General features: G+C 34.6%; 1 protein-coding gene across 2 annotated transcripts in view; it reads right to left on the reverse strand.

Annotated features, from left to right (window-relative positions):
• Positions 1 to 204: 204 nt before the first annotated feature.
• Positions 205 to 23,555, reverse strand: part of LOC141456351 (uncharacterized) — a 339,891-nt gene continuing 316,540 nt past the window's right edge. For both annotated transcript variants that reach the window (XM_074132267.1, XM_074132268.1), the window contains 2 exons: positions 23,420 to 23,513; positions 205 to 5,175 (listed from right to left, as the gene is read on the reverse strand). In XM_074132267.1, coding sequence (XP_073988368.1) covers positions 23,431 to 23,513 — 83 coding nt within the window. In that variant the 3' untranslated portion in view covers positions 205 to 5,175; positions 23,420 to 23,430. The remainder of the gene's footprint in view (positions 5,176 to 23,419; positions 23,514 to 23,555) is intronic.

The raw sequence follows: 23,555 nt of genomic DNA on the forward strand, positions 1-23,555 counted from the left end.
TTTATGGGCCTGGAATCGGTGACACTGTGTAAGTTGAAAAAAAGATTATCCAGGTTTTATTCGCAAACCTTTAACCGCTAAAAACTTTAAACGCTTTTTTCTCAAAACTACGTTTTCAAAGTCGGTGGACACGATATCACAAAATCTACTGCACCGATCTTTTTGAAATTTTACCTATTTCTTGTACACATATTAAAATCGTACTTGGACGAAGGTTTTTTTTTTTTTTCAATGAATAGAACTTGTTTTACAAACATAAAATGGTCAATTTTTTTTTAGTGAAAATCGTGAATCAAACTTTAAAGTTGTCCCAAAAATTAAAAATTCAATTTTTTTCTAGATCCTTCGGTCAAGTACAAGGTAATGTCATCTACTAACGAAATCTTTTCGAAATTTTGATTTCAGATGACCCAGTCTCAAGATATCATGTCCACGAGAGGGTTGCATTTTTTTGACGTGTTGCATTAAAATATTCGCCATTAGTACAATTATTATTAATTTGTAACGAAAAAATTACAATAAGTTCTTTAAACATAGACTGATACGACGCAAAAGTTCCCGAATAAAAAAGTAAACACGTTTTCCCCCCCCCAAAAAAAAATTGAAAAAATGATTTTTTTTTTGGCGCCTCTAACTGCCTATAACCCCTTAAATGAATAGAAAAATTTATTTGTAATTGTCCAAAACTTGCCGTAAGATTGCAGCAAATATTCCAGCTTCTCGTTTTTTTAAATTCCAATTTCTAAAACATGTACATATCAGTGGACAAAAAAAAAATAGAATGTTTTCTTATGATTTAAGGCGCGTCAACAGCTGAGGTTATTAGCGCCCGGAGCTTTTTCAGTGCACTGCCGGCCTCCGGACAGTGTTCTCTCGTTACAGACAGCACTGTCCATTACCGGACAGTGAGCTGTAAGAAGCTCACTAGGAAGAGAAAATCTAAGGGTCAGCAGCGGGACCTCCGCGTGGGAATCCAATACGCTAACCGCATAGCTAATCCACTCCCCCTTTTTGGTAATATTATTATTTACAGAATGATTTTTATTAATTATATGAATAATAATAATAATTTTATTATTTGATTTTAAGATGAATAAATGCTGATAATTTGAATTTAAAAAAGAAATTCAGACGAATTTTAGATCATTTATCACCTTTTATACAATACTTTTTATCAATTTTAATCGATGGAAAATCTTTTTGGAGGAAATACTACAATTTTCTGGAAACTCGCTAGGCAATTTATTTTCTTGAGCAGTGATTTCTTTGGTAGATACTTTGGTTTCATTTAATGAAATCATAACATATGTATAATAAATTCTTTACGACCAGAGTTTTATTTTTATGTTTTAATTTTCATTCAAGTGCAATTCACACACTTAATTTTATATATATTTACAAAAGTGAATTATTAATATTATACATGAATAATATAATAACTCATTAATAATGTTTAATAATTAAACCACAACAATTATTATCTTACAACTTCACCGAATTTTTTTTTTTTGCTCATTTTTTATTGTATCAAACAATTTGTTGTTTTTACAATGTTTGCCTTGTTCACATTCATATATTTACTTAATATATAAATCTATTTCGATCAAAAATATATATATTATATATATAAGCCTCTGACATATTTATTAAGAAAATAGCTAGTGTCCATTTAAATTTTTTTTTTATCGAGTATTAATCTTTTTAAATTCCAGCCTTTTACAACTTTTAATTTAACAAGATATTCATTTTATCATATACAAGAACTTTTAACATGTAATAATTCTGTTTTATCTTTATCTTTCTTTTTTTTTACATATGTTATTTAAAAAATATGTTAGTTCTTTTAGTAAATACTAATACAAAACAGAAAAAATAATAAGTTTAAGCCGAAACAAAAGTAATTTAAAAGGCTTTTTAGATAAAAAAAACAACCAATCCGTAATGCTAAAAAATGACGAAGAACTATATTTTTTATAAATTCACACTTTTGTGTTTTAATTCTGGAGAATTATGAGAAAGGCAATATTTTTATTTAGATATTCTAATGAATTCGAAATCTTTATGATTCTTAGGGTATTTAATTGGATTTCCCTACAACAATTCCTCCAACCTTGCCAGGAATTACTTTAGCCACCATCTGAATGCTACTTACTCGGTCAGCGGTTTTTGAAGATCAAAGGTAACTGGATCAGGAACCACCCAAAAGATTGGTATTCTTAAGATTTCGGGAGATCAACGCTGAGGAAGAGCGAAGAAGTCAAGTTCCTATAGAAAACAGGAACTAAGTTCATCTAAATTTCCAAAAATGTTTTTGAGTTTGTTTCCTAAGAATTTGAACGCAGCCATGAGAGAACTCATCTTAGAATCTCCCTCTCAGTTTCTACAAAAATTATTAATTAGAAGTGAAGTTTTTTTTTTTTTTAGAATAATATCTTTATGCCTTTTATTTTACTAATTCCATCGCAGAATGTAACTACAATAGTGTTAGAATTTAAAGTAATCATTTCCTACTATTAACGCTAAACTATATAAAATAAATCTTTGTATAAAATATATATTATCTTTGGGAAGTAGCAGTAGACAATGGTTCAATAATCTCAAACCCCTGATTTTGAAAATTTGGCGATCACTGGTGTATTGTTCTCTATTAATTAATAAATTAAATAAATTTTTAAAAAAAGGTGAAATATATCTTGCATCAATAGTTGTCTAAGCCTAGCAAGATTCCGCAAACTGGACTGTACGTACAACGGGTTGGGTACTCCCCCTTAGTCAGCAAGGGCCTCCTGTCACCCTCAGTCAGTCAGTCAGTCAGTCTTCTGGTTAGCAAAGTACTTCGTAAGAAGGAAGTGGTAATAGTAAGTCTCAGGTACCTCTCTCCGGACAGAGATACAAGCAGAAAATGTACGTACGTCACCGTATACATTCACTAAACTCAACCTGACTTTAACCTGAACCCTCTTTGTTCAACCTGAACAAAGAATAACCTAATTTTAAAAATATCATTTGAGGAAGCTGTATTCTTAGGTTACCTAAGCTGTTACGAAAGATTGGAGCTACCAAATGCGAAAACCTGCAGTTATTCTGAAATCTTAAACTGCATATATTTCAGCACAGTTGTGCGTATATAATTTCCTATAGATTTCATTCGTAGGAGTCCAAATGCATATCCTAAATTCCTACTTAAAGATTTACTGTTAGAAAATCATAAGCAAGAAACCACCAAAGATGTAGGAAGATGTGTACTGTTATTGTGAATATAATTACCTAAGTCGCAATTTCGACGTATAAAAAGTGTAAGAGTAGAGAAGAATTAGCAATATTAATAGTGATTCCAAACATGCAGAGAAAGATTATTGACTTTTTAGGTTCTTCTTAAGGAAACGGTTAGGATAATCTGTCGCACTTGCCCAGGCAATGAGGAACTTAATTTGATGCACTTGAACCTTCTACAAAGTTCTTCCATAGTAGTTACTCCTGACGTGCCGTTGAGTGGCTAAGCTGGGAAACTTCAATTGGACACATAATTTTTTTTTTTTTTTAATTTATGTGTGGAATTATTTCAGTAAGGCTGTAATCAACGATCCTCCAACTACCAGGACAAATGGTAACCATTTGCAAATAGTTGAAGCCCATTATTTTTCATTTCCATGCGAAAAAAAAAGAAATAGGCCTCTGTTCCTCAAGTAAGAGAGCTGCCGAACAAACAAATAACAAACTTTGTTATCATAAAGATAATTGCCCCCATTTTGAGTATAAACAAAGTTTTCTATTTGCTTTCTCACTATAAACTTTTAATTACATAATTTTAATAAATGAATTGAAACTGATAAATTTCATTCTGGATAATCCCGTCTCAATTTTGAAGCGTGAAGGAGAGATGGATGAAATCACTGAGCTTTAGAGGGTGCTGATTGGCTGATTGGTGGATTTTCCAGTCGAATCAAGTTTGACCCCTTTAAACATTTATCAAACCAGTGATCACCAAAATTACAGAAAAGTCTCTTTGGTTCAACCAGGAGTTCAGGCTACTGATTGAGAATTATTGAACTTAATCAAGTTAAATCAATACTAAGCTAAAACATAAAGGAAGTAGTAATAGAATTACAAGTATAATAAGAACAAATAAAAAGACTAGACAAAACATAACTAGAACTTCATAAATAAACCGATGTAAAATTTGGAACACCAAAAATATAAAACAATGTGATCAAATATTATTGGTATATTTAAACTTTGTATTTAATTTCTTTTAATGTCAATTAATTATTTTAAAAATATATAGACAATTATAAACACCAACGACAAATCTGTAAGATATTATCAATTAATTATCGTTTGAATTATTAATTTCCATTTTTTTATATAAAAACATTTTCACTTTCATTAGAAGTACGTATATTTAGAAATGGAAAAAAATCATTTGACACCGGTAGAAATTTTATAATAAAACAATTCTGACTTTATTCTATTTTTAATATTTATTTTTTGAAATTTATCTTCTTTAAAAATTAGAAATTATACAAAAGTACGCCTATAAATTGAATGCTTTCTGTCTATTTATAGACACATTTTAATGATAGAAATTGTATTTAATTTATTTTAAAATGCACGTGAATTTGAAGAGGTTTATTACTAAATAACCTCAAAGAGTTATAAATTACTGGGTACACACAAGAGTGCAAAAGGTATCTAGAAGGATTTCGAAATGACAAAATAAAAAAAATAAATAGAAACCATTAAAGAAAAACACTAAGTTTTGAAACTGGTAACAAGTTACAAAAAAAAAAAAAAAAATCTTCTTACAAAAAATAAAATTAAAAAAGCAAAACTTCAGGCATACCAACTTCCGCTAAATAATAAATTTCTTGTTTAATTTCTTAGTTAATAACCCTGTTTTGTTATTGTTTTTTTTTTAACAATTTTAAAAATACTAAATTAGAATTTACTCTACGAATGGGCTAGAAAGCCCGCAGAGCGTTTCAAACATCTAGAGAATATCGTTTGGCCTAAATTTTAGAGCCTCTCTGACATTGTTTCTAGAATATAAATAATAGAAACCAAACAAACAATAAATGAAAGAACTTTTTTTGTAAACATTAATTTCTGTGTTCAGATGCTTTAAAGTTTCGATCGGTCGACGGTGCTGGGAAGACACTGACGGCTCTGGTTTATCTGAAAAATAAATAAATAAAAAATAAATTAATTAAATTATAAATTATTATGTCCAAAAGAATGTTCATGATCGAAGAATGTACGCAGAACTACAACTTTTCGCAAGCTAGCTGTATTTAGGAGGTGGATTAAGACGAGCAGTTTCTATATTGGCTTAAAACAGCTTGGAATGGATATCTTTTATTGTACAACCTGAATATCTCGGCTAAATAACTAAGAGTTAACATTAAGTAATACCAGCTGATGTGAGGTAGCCCATTCTCCCAATCAGAATAGATAATTTAGAATTAAATTTTGCAAACTAACGTGGAATCCGCACACTAAACTGAAAAGACTAGAACTCAACCGACGAAACAAATTACTGTTACGACTAATTGGCAGACAATCCAAACTACCACTGGAACATAAACGACTAATATACAACAGTGTACTTAAATCGATCTGGACTTACGGACTTGAGCTGTGGGGTTCAACCAAACATTCCAATTCACAAAGAATACAGTTCTTCCAATCAAAAATTCTCCGACAGATTACGAATTCTCCATTTTATGTGTCTAACTCTACTCTCCATAACGATCTCAAAATCTCATACATAACTGACGAATCTAAATCTAAGTATAGAAAATTCTTTGACTCTCTTCCATTCTGTACCAATCCTCTTGTTCGAAATCTTGCCTCCAAAACGATTCCAGATCGTCCTCCACTACGACTGAAACGCTGTTGGCCTCGTGACAATCTCCAGTAATGTAAAAAACTCCAGCGAGAGTGTTGCCGGTGGGCAGCTTCTCTCCTCAAGTTGGTCCAGTCATGAAGACTTCCTTTATCGTATTCACTTATTACGAATTCTATTCTTTGTAGATTGTGAATAGCAAATAAATTAAAAAAAAAAAAAAAAATTGCAAAGTTCAAACGTTTAAAAAACTAATTTTAATAGTGTACAGACAAAGCTTAGAAAATAAAGAAAAAAGAAGAAATATATAAAGTTATTTCAGTTCGTTCGGCAAAACATCTAACGATAGCTCAAAGATCACTTCAAAACTATCTTCTACAAAAGGGCGATTATGCTGTAGTGTTAATATGTCAGCGTTTGTCGAGTCTACAAGTTGAGTATAACCCCGAATACATAAAAATAATCACAAAGTAAAATTAATTAAAATTAAATAATAAGCGAACAACTTGCACTTGAAAACATAAATAATTACATATATCATTATAAACTTGAGTTCTAATTAGAATATGCAGGGTGTTCAGCATAAGACTACCGTTACTTCGGGAGGCGATTCTGGGCATCATTTGCAACAAATAATTCTATATAAACTATGGCTCGATTCGGCTCCGTTATATAGATATTTTTAATTTTATGTTTTTTTCAAGGTACTACTACTTTTTAGCAAACGGTTGTCTATATTTCTCAAACTATTAAAGCTACAGCAATTTCAATAAGCTCATTAGAAAGAAGATTAAATTTCCTTTTAAATAAGCTAATTTATATTTCAAAATAATGATCTTATTGAAATTTTTGTAGCTTTAATAGTTTGAGAAATATAGGCAACTGTTTGCTAAAAAGTAGTGATACCTTGAAAAAAACATAAAATTAAAAATATCTATAAAACGGAGCCGAATCGAGTCATAGTTTATATGGAATTTTTTGTAGCAAATGATGCCCAGAATCGCCTCCCGAAATAACGGTAGTCTTATGCTGAACACCCTGTATAGACGCAAATAGATCTTCTTGTTTTAATTAATTATCAATATTAAGTTATTGTAATTGGTTGAATAGAAATTAACAGCCATGATCTTGGCTTTGATGTCCTGCCAAAACACCAAATTTTACTAGAATTAAGGATGTTTTTGCAAGCATTTCCTCGCTACATCCTACAACTTGCAACTTCATACTATCTGGGGAAAGGTACTACTAAATTCGAAACCCGTAGTATTGTCAGCATTCAGATCAATTCTCAGGGATAGAGCATCTTTTTTCAGCAGCAGAAGTGACAGACCATACTAAGATTTGCTTGGTACATATTTTCAAGGCTCCACAGTTTCTTACATACTTTTGTCGACGAAGAAGAAGAAGAAGAAGAAAGAAAGTCTAACAGAAAATTCAGGTGATCCTCTCCATGACTTTCTCTTACTTCTGTAGTTGTGGATACGGGTACCGGATGTGTAGAAAGAAGAGTGACTTCACTGTTTCCGCAGTCAATAATCAAAGAGAAGAAGTTTCAAAACCAAAGTGGTATATAGGCCTAACGTCCAAATGGAACAATGTATCTCTTTTGGAGTCTCTCATTCAAATTCTTTCCACTCAAAATTTTAGTTATTTACTGACAATACATACTAATAAATTTTGTAATATTAGAACTAAACAATGTACTAAGCCAACTGGAAATAAGAGAAAAATCAGTATTAAATCAATACTCCTTTTTAAGGAGAAAGAAGAATATAATAAGCTTGAGGTATTATTGGTTGCTATTTGATTCTAGCTCACTCGGGGCATAAATATAATATTTAAAGGAACCTTATTAGAGGAGAGATACTGGTAAAGCAAAAGAAAATCCTAACAACCACGGATCAAAGTGGAGAAAGACGAAAGTAGTATGTAAATTGCTGGCCCAAGTACCACCCACCCTGGCCGCAGCAACATCAGTCCTGGAATATACTTCTCTATACCCTACAGGATAGTAAATGAAACAAGGAAAAAGGAACCTATAAATTTGCTCGTCCGCTTGAATTGGCAGTCGATCTGACCTAACCACTTCCAGAGAGCCTCTCTTCACCACCAAGAATACTAGTAACGCCAAGTACTAGGATATACTGTAGGGGGAACTACAGCCATCACTCTCAAGACAGAATACTTAATAAACTACCCATTTCCATACTTGAACAGCCATTATCTATTCAAAGGCCAACCCTGGTTCTACGGACTTCCCCCTAATGCAGACCGATTACTTGCCTTAGTATTGGAAAAAAGAAGAAGAAGATAATTCTCCGAATTGATAAAAGAAAGTTTACCAATTATTCAATAAATCTATAAGGCAATTTATTATTATTAATGTTTTATTAATAAATGAATCAATTATTGTTATGAAACGAATTATAATTTGCATTCTTGTTACCCTACCATCTATGATATTTCTCTAAATATTGTAAAAGGAAATCGTGCACGGATATGAGATTGGCAAGTTTTCATGAATAGTAAGGAGGTTTTTCATAATTATTAACCACACCATTTGGCGCGGATCGGAATTCAAATAAATTCTACATGTGCATGTGATTCCGAATCAATAGCTGACGCTAATCACCTAATCTTAGCCTGTGACAAATATACCAGCGACAGGGATCAGCTGTGGAAGGCAGTACTGAAGGCAGACTGTCCTCTACCGGCCGATTTACACACTATACTGACGCACCAAACAGACAACATCTACTTAGAACTGTACAACTACATCCGAACCAATAACGTAACCATATGACAGAAATAAAGTAATTATAGTTCCTCCATAACATCTTGTGATCCCTCACACATGTAGTAAATCCAATTGCTCAACCTTAATTAGGCGCAAGGACACAGTACCAATGGCTAATTTGCGTTGTGTACAATAAAGCAAAAAAAAAAAAGAAGAAGAAGGAGATTTTTAGATCTTTTCGCTTAGATTAAAGCATGGAGCAGTGCCTGCCTCCCAACAACTGTTGCCAAACGCTTCGTGCCACTTTTAGGCTAGAAAGAGAAATCTCAGCTTCTTTCAAGAACACAGGGATCTTTCTTCTCTAGTCCATCTTCTAGTCACCAATAACAAAGTAGGTAGGCGCTACGGAAGTTAAGAGGCTTGGCCCATAAAGCTTTGAAGTGTTCGAGCTAGTGGGTTCCATTACCGGTCAAAGCCTTGGAAGTTAAAGTATGTTTGCTAATCATCTCTGTCCAAGACGTCTGATTAAAAAGTTAGTTGGACGTAAAGCCTGAAGAAAAAAAATAGGCGTCACATTACTTTACTTGCTCATGCTACAAAAAAAAGGTCTCATATCGGAAACCAACAATTGCAAGCCGGAAGGCTGATTCCTTCGGAATGAAATGGAGTGTGGACCTAGAATAAAAATAAGCGAGCTTAGAATGGGCTGGCTATCTGATGAGAATGGTAACCAATAGCCGACAGAGATTGGTAGTGTAGAAATAGGTCTAAGTGCGGGAGATCCAAGAGGCGGATTGACCAGATTATGGAAGATCTGATAATGATGGGTCTGAGAAGGTGAATGGTGAAGACCCTCAGTATAAAGAGGAATGTCCTTAATCCTTTTAAAGTCTGGCGAGCCGAAGACAGAATGAGATTAAAGAGGGAGGATATTGGTATGGCTGTTGATTCCACTGCTTGCTAGATACTTCAAGCGGCACCATCACTCTACTCAACCAATGTATGGTTCCAATTATAGGGTGAAGATTTTGTCCTCCGAAATCTTTTTAAAACAATATTTCGAGAAAATTTGTTACTTTCCGCCTCTAATAAAAACAATGATAGAGCAAACACTACTATGAAGAGCAAAGAAAACAAAATGAATAATCTAGGACAAAATAGATAAATTATCTTATTTCTGCTTTTAAACTAGAATTATTTAAGCACAGTACTCTCATATCTCTTACCAATTCGTATAAGAAAATAACAAAGTAGACATTGTCTATAACAATATTTCAGACATGTAAAGAAAGAAAACATCTGGCCTTCAAAGGAGCTTATACAATGCTCAAGTTCTTCATACTTTATTCTCGTACAGAGCAGGAAGAAATAGGTTTATCGAGTAAGGAAAACACATAAATAAAAGGTTATTCTTTTGAAAATATAGATTTGGAAGTTTTTCCAGCAAAATTCTTCATTTTTATAAGGAAAAAGGAAAAATTAGTTAAATGTTTATTATTTTTCCAACCAATTTAGTGCAAGAATCGAAAACAGATTCAAAAAACTAAAAAAAGAATCCGATAGGGTGTTTTATTGTTAAGTCGGTTATTCCTGTCGTGTCAAGTTAGATTAGATTAGATTAAATTAGGGTGGCCTCAAGGCCTGCGCCACCGCGACCCCTATGGATCTATTGTGGCTCCTCGGCTTTAGAGCTCACCCTCCAGACCCGTCCGTTTAGTCAGACTCTTAATTCTGGAGAGTGGCTCCTGGGTAAAGCTCTCAGGCCTTGGTTTTTCCTCCCCGAGAAGTAACATCCTTAGCCATACGAGCCCCTCACACTGACACAACACGTGCAGTGCCGTTTCTTCCTCTTCCTGACAGAACCTACAAAGGCTATCATCTGCCAGGCCCATGCGATGAATGTGCTTTCTGAGCCTGCAGTGGCCCGTTAATAGGCCTACAATTATCCTTATAGCCCCACGGCCTTGACGGATTAATTCTGCGGTGTCGTGTCAAGTTACTTTGTATTTATTTGAAGAAAGAATAAAAATCGGTACTACATTTACAATATTCTTTTCAACATAAATAAAATGATCACAATTACGCATTTAAAATTTATTATTTGAAATCAAAGTGGACATATTCTACTGATATTTAAAAACTTTAAAAGATAAACAGGAGCTTTAAATACAGATGATCCAACACACTGCTGCACTATAGGAGGCCATATTTAAATACGTTTTCTAATTACTTAAGTCAGATAACGGCGTTGATACTCTAAAAGTCGCCAACATTTTCACAATATTTGCAAAAAGATGGCGGTATTATCATTGTGGATAATTAAGTATAATTTGCTAGTTTGGGTAGAATTAGGTAAATCCCATTTCTACATGTAGGGGATGAAAATTTAAACAAAAAATGAAATCCGAGCCTTCTATTTCGGTACATTTCTTAATCCCGGCAATTACATATAACAAAAATAGTAATGACGATTTATTGCAGAACATGGTGCATTAGCTAAGGTTTTGGGTTAGCCTAAAGGATTTTACAAAATAAAAGAATGGTGGCTCAAAATAATTGGACAATACCTAATTTTTAAATGTAAACACATTAAAAAAAAATTAAGCCCAAGTTAATGATAAAAGATTGGAAACCAAATGGAATACAAATGACTTTAAGAGAACTAAATGTGAACAAATAATGAATGAAAAGGAGATAGAGGAGCGGACAACGGCTGGCATCCTAGACTGGGGACGTGGTGTTCGTCCTGGAAAGGAAATCAGCCAACAGTTGGTGTTTTTACCACCAGTTTTATGCCTCCGGAGAGGCAACAACAAAGACCTCGACGATTCTTTATCGGCCCAATTCTCCAAATTATCTCGTACCAGATTTGATTTACTTTTCTCTTTCATGTTCACATTTAGTTCAATATATTAAGCAATTACTATCGTAATTTTGGAACACAAGTTTATAAAATAAGAAAATGTAATTTACAAATAATACGCAATTTCAGGAGGAAAATATAATTCTTCGCAAAGACAAAGATAAAAGATAACGGAAATTGTATACTTTTTATCCTTAAAAGAATTTCTTTGATTATAAGACACTTCTGGTAGTAAAATTATTGAACACAATAATGGCTTTAAAAAGTAAAAAAAAAATAAAATCAATAAACTACTAAAACTTAATACTAGCTAAACCCAAGAGTTGAATTCCAAATTTTGACGGAAATTAGACGCTGAACTACAAATTGTAGACAGCCTTAATTTCTTTGTAATTGTGAGAACACAATGTATCCTCTGTTTTGGAGTGAACACCTTTAAAATGCAAAAAAAAAAAAAGAAAAAAAAAAGTCAAACTACAATACGAGATGTGGCTATTAAATAACGAGACAGATGCTGCTACAGAAGAACTATGCATGCGCCAAATCCTATTGACCGACAGCTGTGCACCGTAAAGCTTTCTCTTTCGTTTGCAGCGTCTCACGTGTTTGTAGAGAAATCTGTCTGACCGGAACCGTCGTTTGTGCAAGAGATGTAAGTTTTCGTTTTGCCGAAAACATGATACTACACATGTAGTACGTAGGGCAACGAATTATCATGAAATTTCACATCAAAACTTGGTGAAACCGCTAATGAAACTTATCTTTCATTAAAAGAACTTTATGGCGATGAATTTTAAACGCGTGCGCGAGTTTTTGAGTGGTTCAAACGTTTCCAAGATGGCCGAGAAGACGTCGGAGATGATGACCGCCCAGGTCGCCCTTCCACGGATGAAAATATCAATTATAATTAATCAATGAGGTGCTTGCTCAACTCCGTGAAAGAGTAAGGAAAGAATGACCCGATTTGTGGAAGAACAAGTCATGGGTTCTCTCCATCAAGACAACGCGCCGGCTCACACTGCATTGTCTGTCAAGACGTTTCTAGCCAAAAGTATAACATCCCAGTTTTAGGCCATCCGCATTATTCGCCTGTGACCTGGTCCAATGTGACTTTTGTCTGTTCCCCAAAGTCAAATCTGCATTTGAAAGGAACACGATTTCAGTCCGTTGAAGCTGTGAAAGAAAAAGCGGCACGCGTCTTGCAAGAGCTCACAGAAAAAGACTTCCAGCACTGTTTCGAACAATGGTAAATTCGCATGGAGCGTTGTTGGGATAGGGGAGTGGTTATATTGAAGGTGATAATAACTAAATATGTATAAAATAAATAAAATGTTTTATACGAGGGTCGTTTGAAAAGTCCGTGCAAAGTCAGAGAGATAGCACCACTGGCGCGTATCGAGGTTATGTTTAGTTAGTAGCATCTCTTGGAAGAACACACACCAAGTTTCAGCCAGATCGGTCTATTTCTTTGTGTTTGGCATTCGTTTGAATCGAGGAAGTCGAGTGATTTTCAAAAAATGGACGAAAAAGAATTTCGTGTGTTGATTAAACACTACTTTATGAAAGGCAAAACGCCTCAGGAGACTAAAGAGAAGCTTGATAAACATTATGGTGACTCTGCACCTTCGATTAGAACAGATTATAAGTGGTTTCAAAATTTTCAGAGTGGCCATATGGGCACAAGTGACGCTGAACGTTCTGGACGCCCTGTTGAGGTTACTACTCCAGAAATCATTGATAAAATCCATGATATGGTGATGGATGACAAAAGAGTGAAGGTGCGTGAGATTGCTAGTGCTGTGGGCATCTCGAATGAACGGGTACATAATATTTTGCATCAATATTTGGACATGACAAAGCTATCCGCAAGATGGGTGCCGCGATTGCTCACGCTTGACCAAAAACGAATTCGTGTGAAGTGTTGCAAGGACGGTTTGCAGCTGTTCCAGAAGAATCCGCAGGACTTTAAGCGTCGTTTCGTCACTGTGGATGAAACATGGATATATCGCTACACTCCTGAGACCAAAGAACAATCTAAACAATGGGTTACCAAGGGGGAATCTGCGCCAAAAAAGGCGAAGACCGTTCCTTCAGCCGGAAAGATTATGGCGACTGTCTTTTGGGATTCGCAAGGAATAATCCTCATCGACTATCTGGAAAAGGGTAAAACTATTACAGGTGCATATTATTCATCGTTATTGGACCGTTTGAAAACCGAGCTGCAAGAAAAACGCCCACGATTGGCCCACAAAAAAGTCCTTTTCCATCACGACAACGCACCAGCTCACACCTCAGCAGTTGTGGTCGCAAAATTAATGGAAATAGGGTTCCAACTCGTTTCACATCCCCCCTATTCTCCAGACTTGGCTCCCTCGGACTACTATTTGTTTCCCATAATGAAGAAATGGCTGGCGGGAAAAAGATTTTATTCAAACAAGGAGGTGATTGCAGAAACGAATGGCTATTTTTCAGACTTGGACAAATCCTATTATTCGGAAGGGATCAACAAACTAGAGCAGCGTTGGACGAAGTGTATAAGCCTAAAAGGAGACTATGTTGAAAAATAAAAAAGGTTTACCCCAAAAAATTAAGTAGTTTTTATTTTTGCACGGACTTTTCAAACGACCCTCGTAGCAATAGTCTCGATATTTAATAGCTACACCTCGTATGTAGTTTTCATTATTTGAACAGTGTCCGATCTCTGACACATTCAATTAATGAAATGAAACGTGCTAGTGCTATGTACAACTTTCATCTAGACACTATATTTGTAGCTGATTTAGAATAAAACATCTCTAATATCTCTTCTTGACTTCTTTGACAAGATCAATTATTTCTATATTGTACCACATTATTTTTTTAGGGCTATGTTGCGGTGAATTGTCTGTTTCGAAATTTATAATTTTTAGTAAAATAAAATTTAGCTTTTTATGTGTAAACATGAATTATCAACCAATTAGTTGCAAAAGTTGAATATAAATAAATGAAAAATATACAATTTGTTTTACAACATTCACCAAAATAAAAAATGTATGTGTACCAACTTAAAAACAAAAAAATACAAACAAGATCCCAGGCAATGTGTATTAGGTAACACAAAAGCTGGTACATTAGGCAAAGTAAAGTGAAATATACTGTTTTATCAAATAATAAAAATGTGAATTTTTCTTTTTTTTGTATAACAAAAAGTATTTTGTCACATAACAAACCATTTTAAGGCAGGATTTTTAACGAATATAACAGCAGGTAGGTTTAATGCAAACCGTATCACCGGGACGGGCATAGAGCTCACTCCAGAACTGGCGCTCATACGCTGGAATATATGTAAGCAAACACAAATAAATTCGACTCAAAAGGGAGAAAAAGTAATTTATGAAATGTGATGTAAGGATAGGGGGTGCGGCACACGTAGAGTATGGGAAACTAAGGCAATGAGATGGTAGAAATGTCTCGGCAGGGGGTGAGAGAGGGCGTATCCCCGGCACCAATGGTTACCGGCGACAAAAGATATTACATTTATTTCCACGGCTGAAAATCAAATAATGTCTTCTATTCTCTGAAGGGATTCTTTCGCTTTTAGAAATATTTTTGCACAAGACCCGAATTCTTTTCCAACTCATCTTATCTCACCTTATAAATCTTCTAACAAAGGATGGCAAAGGAGAAAAATGAAAGCTGTTTATTTGAAATACAAATATATAAAATCATAAACTTCATTTAATTTATTCTGAATTATTATTCAAGACAGGTGCTCTCAAGGAAGGAGGACCTTGGCCACAGATGGGCCCTTATCCTGCCTTATAGAAAACTGGATAAAAGTTTCTACACCCTAAACTGAACTTTTAATACCTAAATTTATTTGTCATTTAGCTCTAACTTCTCTTTCACTTCTACTTTTAATAAATGTTCTGTCCTCCGCCATACTGTAAATGCTCCCCATTATGTCACTAACCTCATCCTTCACAAAGACCTAAACATTCCTTTTGTCACTGAAACAATCCATTCAAGATTCCTCAAATTTCCACAAAATCCTGCCATCCCAATTCAACAGCTCAAACTCTTTCCTCATCATCCCATCCTGATAATCCCCCACGACGTCTAAAACGAAGTTGGCCTCGTGATCTCCTATCCTAGACCTTCCCAGCAACTAAAATTCCCGAGACCGTCAGCATTGGCTGATTTCTCTCTTTTCCTGTGTCCGTATGGTTGCGGTGTGCGTCGGCTATGCCGGGCAGCTGTCGCATCCTGTATTGTACTTGTACCATTCACACTTCGCCTGGTGTCTATGTATTTCTATACAGGTAGCAAATAAAAACGAAAACAAAATAAATGTTCTGAAATGTGGCAAAAAGAAGTGGGTTTCCTTATACGAGGTGTGGCCATTAAATAACGAGACTTCTGCTGTAAAACATTTTATTTTAAATTTATACATATTTAGTTATTATCACTTTCAATATACACCACTCCCCTATCCCTACAAATGCAGATTTGACTTTAGGGAACAGACAAAAGTCATCCATATGACCCATGGCCAGGTCAGGCGAATAAGGCGGATAGAAACGTTTTAACAGACAATGCAGTGTGAGCCGACGCGCTATCTTGATGAAGAACCCATGACTTGTTCTTCCACCAATTGGGTCGTTTTTTCCTTACTCTTTCACGGAGTTGAGCAAGAACTTCATGATAGTAATGTTGATTAATTATAATCGATATTTTCATCCGTTTTGGACGTGGAAGGGCGACCTGGGCGGTCATCATCTCCGACGTCTTCTCGGCCATCTTGGAAACGCTTGAACCACTCAAAAACTCGCGCACGTGATTAAAATTCGTCGCCATAAAGTTCTTTTAATAAAAGATAAGTTTCAGTAGCGGTTTCACCAAGTTTCATGGGAAATTTCAGGACAATTCGTTGCTCTACTTCATGTGTAGTATCATGTTTTCGGTAAAACGAAACTAACACCTCCTACACAAACGACGGTTCCGGCCAGACTGATTTCTCTACAAGCAAGTGAGACGCTGCAATCGAAAGAGAAAGCTTTACGGTGCACAGCTGTCGGTCGTTAGGATTTGGCGTATGCATAGTTCTTCTGTTGCAGCATCAGTCTTGTTATTTAATAGCCACACCTCGTAATATAATTTTTAAAGCAACAATCAAATTTTGTAGAATTGTTTTATTCATAAAAATACTTTTAATTCCCTTTAAAAAATATTGACAAATTTTTAACGGCAGTAAGAGAGAAATCCCCCACGTCAAGCCGATGGGAAGGGAGGTATTGTAAAGAAACCCTGTTGCACAGCTAATAGCTTCCTCACAGGCACAAAACAATAGCATTTAATGTTGACAAATATAAAATTCTTTCTACTGTTAGTGATTCAATATGTACTCGTACTTCATAAAAATTTCAACTGTTTTAGAAAGCTTTTACGATGTTCATGGTATCTAGCGGAGGTTGGTTATCTTAGACCTATTTTTTGAAGTCGCCGAAGTTTGATAGCTACAAATACTAGATGAAGAAATTTATTTTTTTGCAACTTCCTCTTTGACGCAGCGATTACGGAAGTCGATCACAGGAATTTTGGCAAAGTCCAATAACTGCTTAATAAAAGTTTTAATACAATAATGAATCCAGAAACTAGAAAATAAACTATTTTAATTAAAGTAATTTAGTATTTACATGAAAAAGACTGCATTATTTTTTTGTATTCGAATGCACCATGGAAACTCGAGGTTGAGTCAACATCAACCGGATAAATAAGAAACCATGAAAATTAGAATTTTGAATTATATAATTAATAAAAATAAAAAAAAAAATCTGAATTGCACAAGGGGGTTTGGCTCGGCTAGCTAACTTCCCAACTGATCAAATAATGAGAGCAAAACCTACTATCTAAAAATGCTGTTGAGCCACTGAGTTATTTTTTCTGTCAAACTCTTCGTAAAAAACAGTAATTAACCCGTTTATTACACATTAGTTAATAATATTTTAGCTGATAAGATAGCAAGGGATAATCTGAACCTATTTCAACTTCGAATCGATATAGTGACGAGATTAAGAAGAAGAACAGGTTGAGAGATAATAGAGAAGCTCTCGACAAGGTATGAGATTTAAAAGGTATTAATTCGCATCTAAATTCCTCTTGAGTGGAAAATCAAAGATATAGAAACTGCCTAATGTATTGTTCTATATACAGCCACACAAAGAACCCGGCTATGAAGTTTAGTCCTGTTTGTCTGCAAATCTTTCTTTCTTTCAGAATGATGGCCAACTCCGATCCTCCAGTTCTAACCTTTACAAATTCTCTCTCAGGTGTGCTCGCGCTTTCCTACGAAATCGTGCTCACAGTGAAATGGACCAAAACTAGCGACCAGCAAGTGTAGAGTAAGGTGGAAACAATTTCATACAGCAATTCTCCAAACACCAAACTGAATAATAAACCGCTAATGGTGGTGAATCTAGTTCGAAACAGCCTCTTCAAACCAAAGTGATCTGTATCGAGGAAATGAGAGTAGCTTTATTGTGACTAACATGAGTTTGGTAACAGTGTGGTGATTAAGAGAGGCTGATGAGGCACTGCGACCACTCAGCCCACAGTCCCCTTCCCTCATTGACATAAATACGATGTACTATCTACAAGAGCAACGCTTGTTACCAGGCGAACGCTAGAAACACATTTAGTAATTGCAGTGATACAACGGATCTATCTCTGAATTAAATGAGATTAAGATGTATACTAACTTACGTAGATAACACAATTGAATTTCACTATTATTAAATCATATTTCGTCAGAGATTAGTTAGAAACATACTCTTAACTGACTGTTCACAACTCTTTGGGGCCTTTGCCATCACAATCACTTCATAGGAAATAGATTATCAACTAAAATTCAGTGATTAACACAAACTAGCCTTAAGCACAGAATAATCTATAATTAAAGCAACCAATAATCATAATATACCTTTGAAGCCTCTGTAGGAGAGTTTAGTTATGGCTTTCTCAGAAACCACCAATTAGCTATATATCCTCTCAACATAGACGTAACTTAGTCAAAATCAATACAGCTCAATATGGCAAACAATTTGTGAAATGTTTCAATATAGGAGCAAGGCGCCAGTGGTTCTAAATCAGAAATTAAGTACTACGATTTACAATATCACTAACGAAGTTTTGTATTTATTTAGCGCAGCAAGTATTCAACATATTAAACATTATGATGTTCATTGTGAATACAGGCATTAATTATTACTAATGAATTTTCAACCGTAGCAAACCAGGCTATTGATAACCGCGCAGAAGACCAAGGACGAGCTCAAGACGTTCCACCTGCAAGAGTCTAAATAAAGAAGTTCTAGGAATGGTAATGTCTGGCGATAACATGTTCTGAAACGAGAGCAAGGGCTTATCTCCATCCCAGAAACATTTATAACTTCGGCTATCCATAGGGATAAAGCTTTCATTATACAAAAATGGTACCATAGCCTGAGATTGTGGAGACACTGACTGTTAACAAGTCACTACTATCCACAGATATCACAATATCGAAGAGGTAAGACCGAGATTTCGTAGGATTTTCAGAATCGTATTCGACTACGCCTTTTTTTTTTTTTTTAAACAAAAAGGCAAGAAAAAGCTAGAATAATATGGGTAGCCATTAAGTGTAAAACAAAAATAGTTGTGGTCTGAAAATTGGAGACGATAGGGTTTGGGAGAAATGGCGAAGAAGTATTATTGTGATGGCGTTTGACCGATTATATATATATATATATATATATAAAATTAGGAAATGCCTCTCTTGTCAATGAGTTCTCCTAATGTTACGAAGTTGGTTTCATTACTAGGGCATTAAATTCTATTCCCCCATTTTGAACAAACCAGTCCACCAACTTTACCAGAAGTTAAACGAAAAAAAGAAAGATATTGTTTTGACGTCAAGAAAGATACTAACAGTTTTAGGGCCACACTAGAGGAAGCTAGGCTAGTGCCTAATCAACTAATGAAGATAAATTAAGCTACATGTACTAATTGATTACAGTTTGAAGTAAATAAAAACAAGATGACCATTCTTTAATAAACAAAACACTTAATGCGATTAGCAGATGTTCAATGCCAACAAGAGCATTGTAATCAAGTTAGGTGGGTCGGAGGGCTCGTGAATGTTTTACTTCTTTCCAGTCTCTTAATGTGATTTAATTTTTATAATTGACGTTCATAAAAGTATATTAATTTCACATCTAATTCGTAAGTTTAAATGAAGTAAAGTAACTGCTTATTTTTATACAGTTATTTCGAAAAGAAAAATGTATAAAGCAAAGAATTTCAGATTATGCGAAATTCTGGAAAATTAATCTAAAATTCAACAGGTAACCAAAAAAGAATTTGTTAACTGATAACCTATATTAGTTATTCCAATTGAAACATATGTTATTAGAAATTCAATTTCAAGGCATTAGAGCTGACAATGGTATGAAATTAATTTTACATATCTAGGTCAATCCTAACCGAGTATTTTGAATGCATATGCTATTCTATAACTATCCAAATCGACTCAATTATCTGCTTAACCAAACAGTTAGTCCTGACTTTAAATGGTTCTTTACAATGATATTTTTTTTTAAATAATTTTTATGTACTTGTTACTGAATAAAAGAATCCAATCTTGTTTGAAATTGTGTTCTCACGTTGACACTAAGAAAAAATAGGTATTTAGCAATGGGTCTAAACATTCATGAAACTATGCCTTAGCTTTGTGTGAATATTATGCGAAAATAACTTGGAAAATAGAAAATAATTCCAAAAGTTAGGTTTGTATTTTGACCAAGAACTGCTAGGAAACAGCTCTCCCTGACCGAGATATTCCCGTCATTTCCGCGACTGTGGCTAAAAAAAAAGAAGTAGCAGGAACTAGGGTTTAGAACAGGCCGGTGTAACTCGCTGCCACGAAACGAAATAGAATTAAAAACCTGTAACAACCAAGAATATAACTAAATAATTTATTCAAATTAATTGTCTTATGTAATAATTTATTTATTACTAACAATAAATGTGTGATACAGGTTAAAATAAATAATTTTACGTGAGATTGACATTACTTTGTAACGGCGTTAAAAGAGAGAACAGATTTCTTATTCATTTATTTTACAACATACGCGTTAAAATTCGCTTCAATTGCTTACAACATTCGGTTGAAAACTATTCCATCAGGAATCTCGAATTTGTAAAAATAAAAACGTAATGTTTTCGTACTCAGAGGGAGGCCGAATGCAACAATGCAACGTACATTCAGCAGTTTTATCTTAGGTTTAGTGCATCCTCTTAGAAGGGGATGCCCACTTCCTGGGGAAGTATCAGTACTTAAGTATTGCAAGCAACACCAAATATTATGAATAGAGAACACTTCGCTGAGACGATACTTTGATTTTAGGGCTGTAAAGTTGCTAATGTACCGACCGAAGTCCACTAGTCTACCGTTTCCGTAGAAAGAAGCCTACAGAATTTTTGAAGTCCATTCTCAAGGAGTTAAAGAAAACTTCTGAGATAAAGGAAATCGTAGTAGACGTTAGACAGTTCGCAACCCTCAGTAGACGTTTCTTTAGGTACTCATTTCATGAAGAAGTAGGGGGATAGAGATTCATTCAGCTCAGCTCCCCGTACCCTCAGTGATTGCAAATTGAAATTAATGCGAATTTTCGATTATGCATTTTGTATTTCTGTTTTTTTTGTAATAGATTTTTTTTAAAAATCTTTTATTGGAATTTACAATTGCAACGATTGGTGCAACAAGCAAAAATGGTACCTGATACAAAAAAATCAAAGAAAATCATGAGTGGAGAAGGCACCCAGTTGTGTCACTCCAGTAACGTGCTTTGCTATACTGCTCTCACGGTAAGAGTAGATCACGAGGCCATCTTCTCTTCAATCTCCTTAGAGGATTACCTGGTAATGTGGAGGAAGATAGGTGTTCTATGAGAGAGTTAGCATGAGCTGCTGTAGAGGAATGAAATTTGAGGAAAGGAGTTTTGGTACGGTCTTTAATTAAAGAGATGTTGAGGTCATTATGGATGGGGTGAGGTTAGATACATAGAACGGAGCGTTAAGAAGTTTTCGAAGTATTTTTGACTGTAATGTCTGGAGACGTAGTGAGTTGGAACGTTTAGTCGATCCCATATTTCGATGCCGTATGACCAAATAGGTCGCAGTAACGGTAGATATAAGAGTCTTTTGTTATGTAGGTTAAGTTTCGAACGTTTGTCAAGTAGTCTGGCGAGAAGTTTGTAGCGTTGGTCAGTTTCTTGTCTTTTCAGTCAAGTATGGGGATTCCATGTCAACCGTTGGTCTAGGTTTGTAATAGATAGGCACCATTTTTGTACACAGAGTGCGTCCGAGGGAATGGAATGCTGCAAAATACTCCAAAGAAAATTGGCCATAAATACAATAACTTCTCTTTTAAAACGTTTACGAAAAAGTAAAAACCCTGCAGAATCTTAATTTCAACACAAACTTCAGTAAATAACACTTTAGAATACTTTAACAATGCGAAACATACTAATTTTAAAGTTCAACAAACGCAAACAAAAAGCGCGCCGCTAGCTTTTAAATTTTTCCCTTAATGCAAACGAGTGAATTAATATTCATTTAAGTAATACGTTTCTGACGTGGAAAAACCATAGCCTATTTTGCCTAGGCTGCTCTCGGTGGACGTGCTGCGGCGGTCTAGCAGTTTTGTACATGAAATTCCTTTCAGAATCTCTTGTTTCTAGCCGCATTATAATTGTGCCTTGGGAAATATTTTACAATATTCACTTTCAATAAAATAAGTTAATCGATTATTCTAGGGAATTTATAAATAACAGTAGAAAATGTTATTTTATATTTTAATTAATTATAACTTGAAGTTGAAACTTGTATTAAATTTGTATTAAGTATATTAAGCAATATTTACCTACTTAAATGTAACGTTTTGGAATTTTGTTTCCATTCTCTTAATTTGGAAAAGTTCATTTTATTTTTTTGCAAACGACTAATTCAATATTATTAATTGATAAATATAAGCCAAATCGATACTTTTCAAGTTAGAAAATTTTTATTTTATGCATCTTAATTAATTTTTTATTTTGATGGCAAGATCACAAGTAAAAGTTGAAGGCGACCTTTCTGGGAAAAGGAGGCCGCGACCAAAGAGCTTGGATTTGAGTATAACTGACAGAAAACCAAATATGTATATGGTTGTGACCATGTCGAAGAAAAGAATATTATGGAACCAATAATGGGAGAATATACCTTTAAAGTAGTAAAAGATTTCAAATATTTGGGCTTAATGTTAACCTCCAAAAACAGCAGATATCTGTGGACGAATGACTGCCAGGAAATAAAAGCTTGTAAGCTCTTCAAACGGTGATAAGAAGTAAAAATATGTCCAGAGTAATGAAAATAGGGCTTCAAAAAACTGTACTGAGGTCGGTAGTCACCTATAGACTAGAAATGAGGGTTTTTGGACTCGAGGGATGAGCAAAGGTTCTGCAGGTGGGTAAGAAAAATCTTTTACTCAGGGTATACGTACAACAAACCAGAGAACTGAGTCAATTTGGAACTGAGAATTGGGCAAATTGTCTACTTCAGCTCGCTCCGAAGAAGCAATCTGTAGATCTAATGGAGTTCTGTAAAAGTTTGCAAGTTTTCCCAACCTGTATGGCTTAATACATAATATATCTGATAGATTCAACTCGGAGAACTAGAAATGGGATCACCATAGGCTGATTTTTCAAATTTGCAGAACTAGAGGAACTTGAACATCGGCAACTAATTAAAACCACCAATACAACTTGAAAGTTTTGAAAATTTAGTTGCATTGCATTACCGTATTTTTCCCCAGTTGAAATCTAACTATCTGAATCATAAATAATTTCCAAATGAACATAGTTTTCCCGAAAGAGAAAATGAGAACAAATAAAAAAAAAAAACCTGAGAAAGTACTTACCGCCTAAAAACTCACAGCCAAGTTGAAAGGTACAAACATAGTGACGTCGACAGGAGAAAAGGATGAAGCCAAATTGTGCTGCCTCCACTTCCATCTGAAATCAGAGGTAAAAAATTAGTCAAAGATATCTTTAAAG

This window comes from Rhodnius prolixus, unplaced genomic scaffold (assembly GCF_049639745.1).
Source record: "Rhodnius prolixus isolate KJV_2025 unplaced genomic scaffold, Rpr scaffold_4, whole genome shotgun sequence".
Lineage (NCBI taxonomy): Eukaryota > Metazoa > Arthropoda > Insecta > Hemiptera > Reduviidae > Rhodnius > Rhodnius prolixus.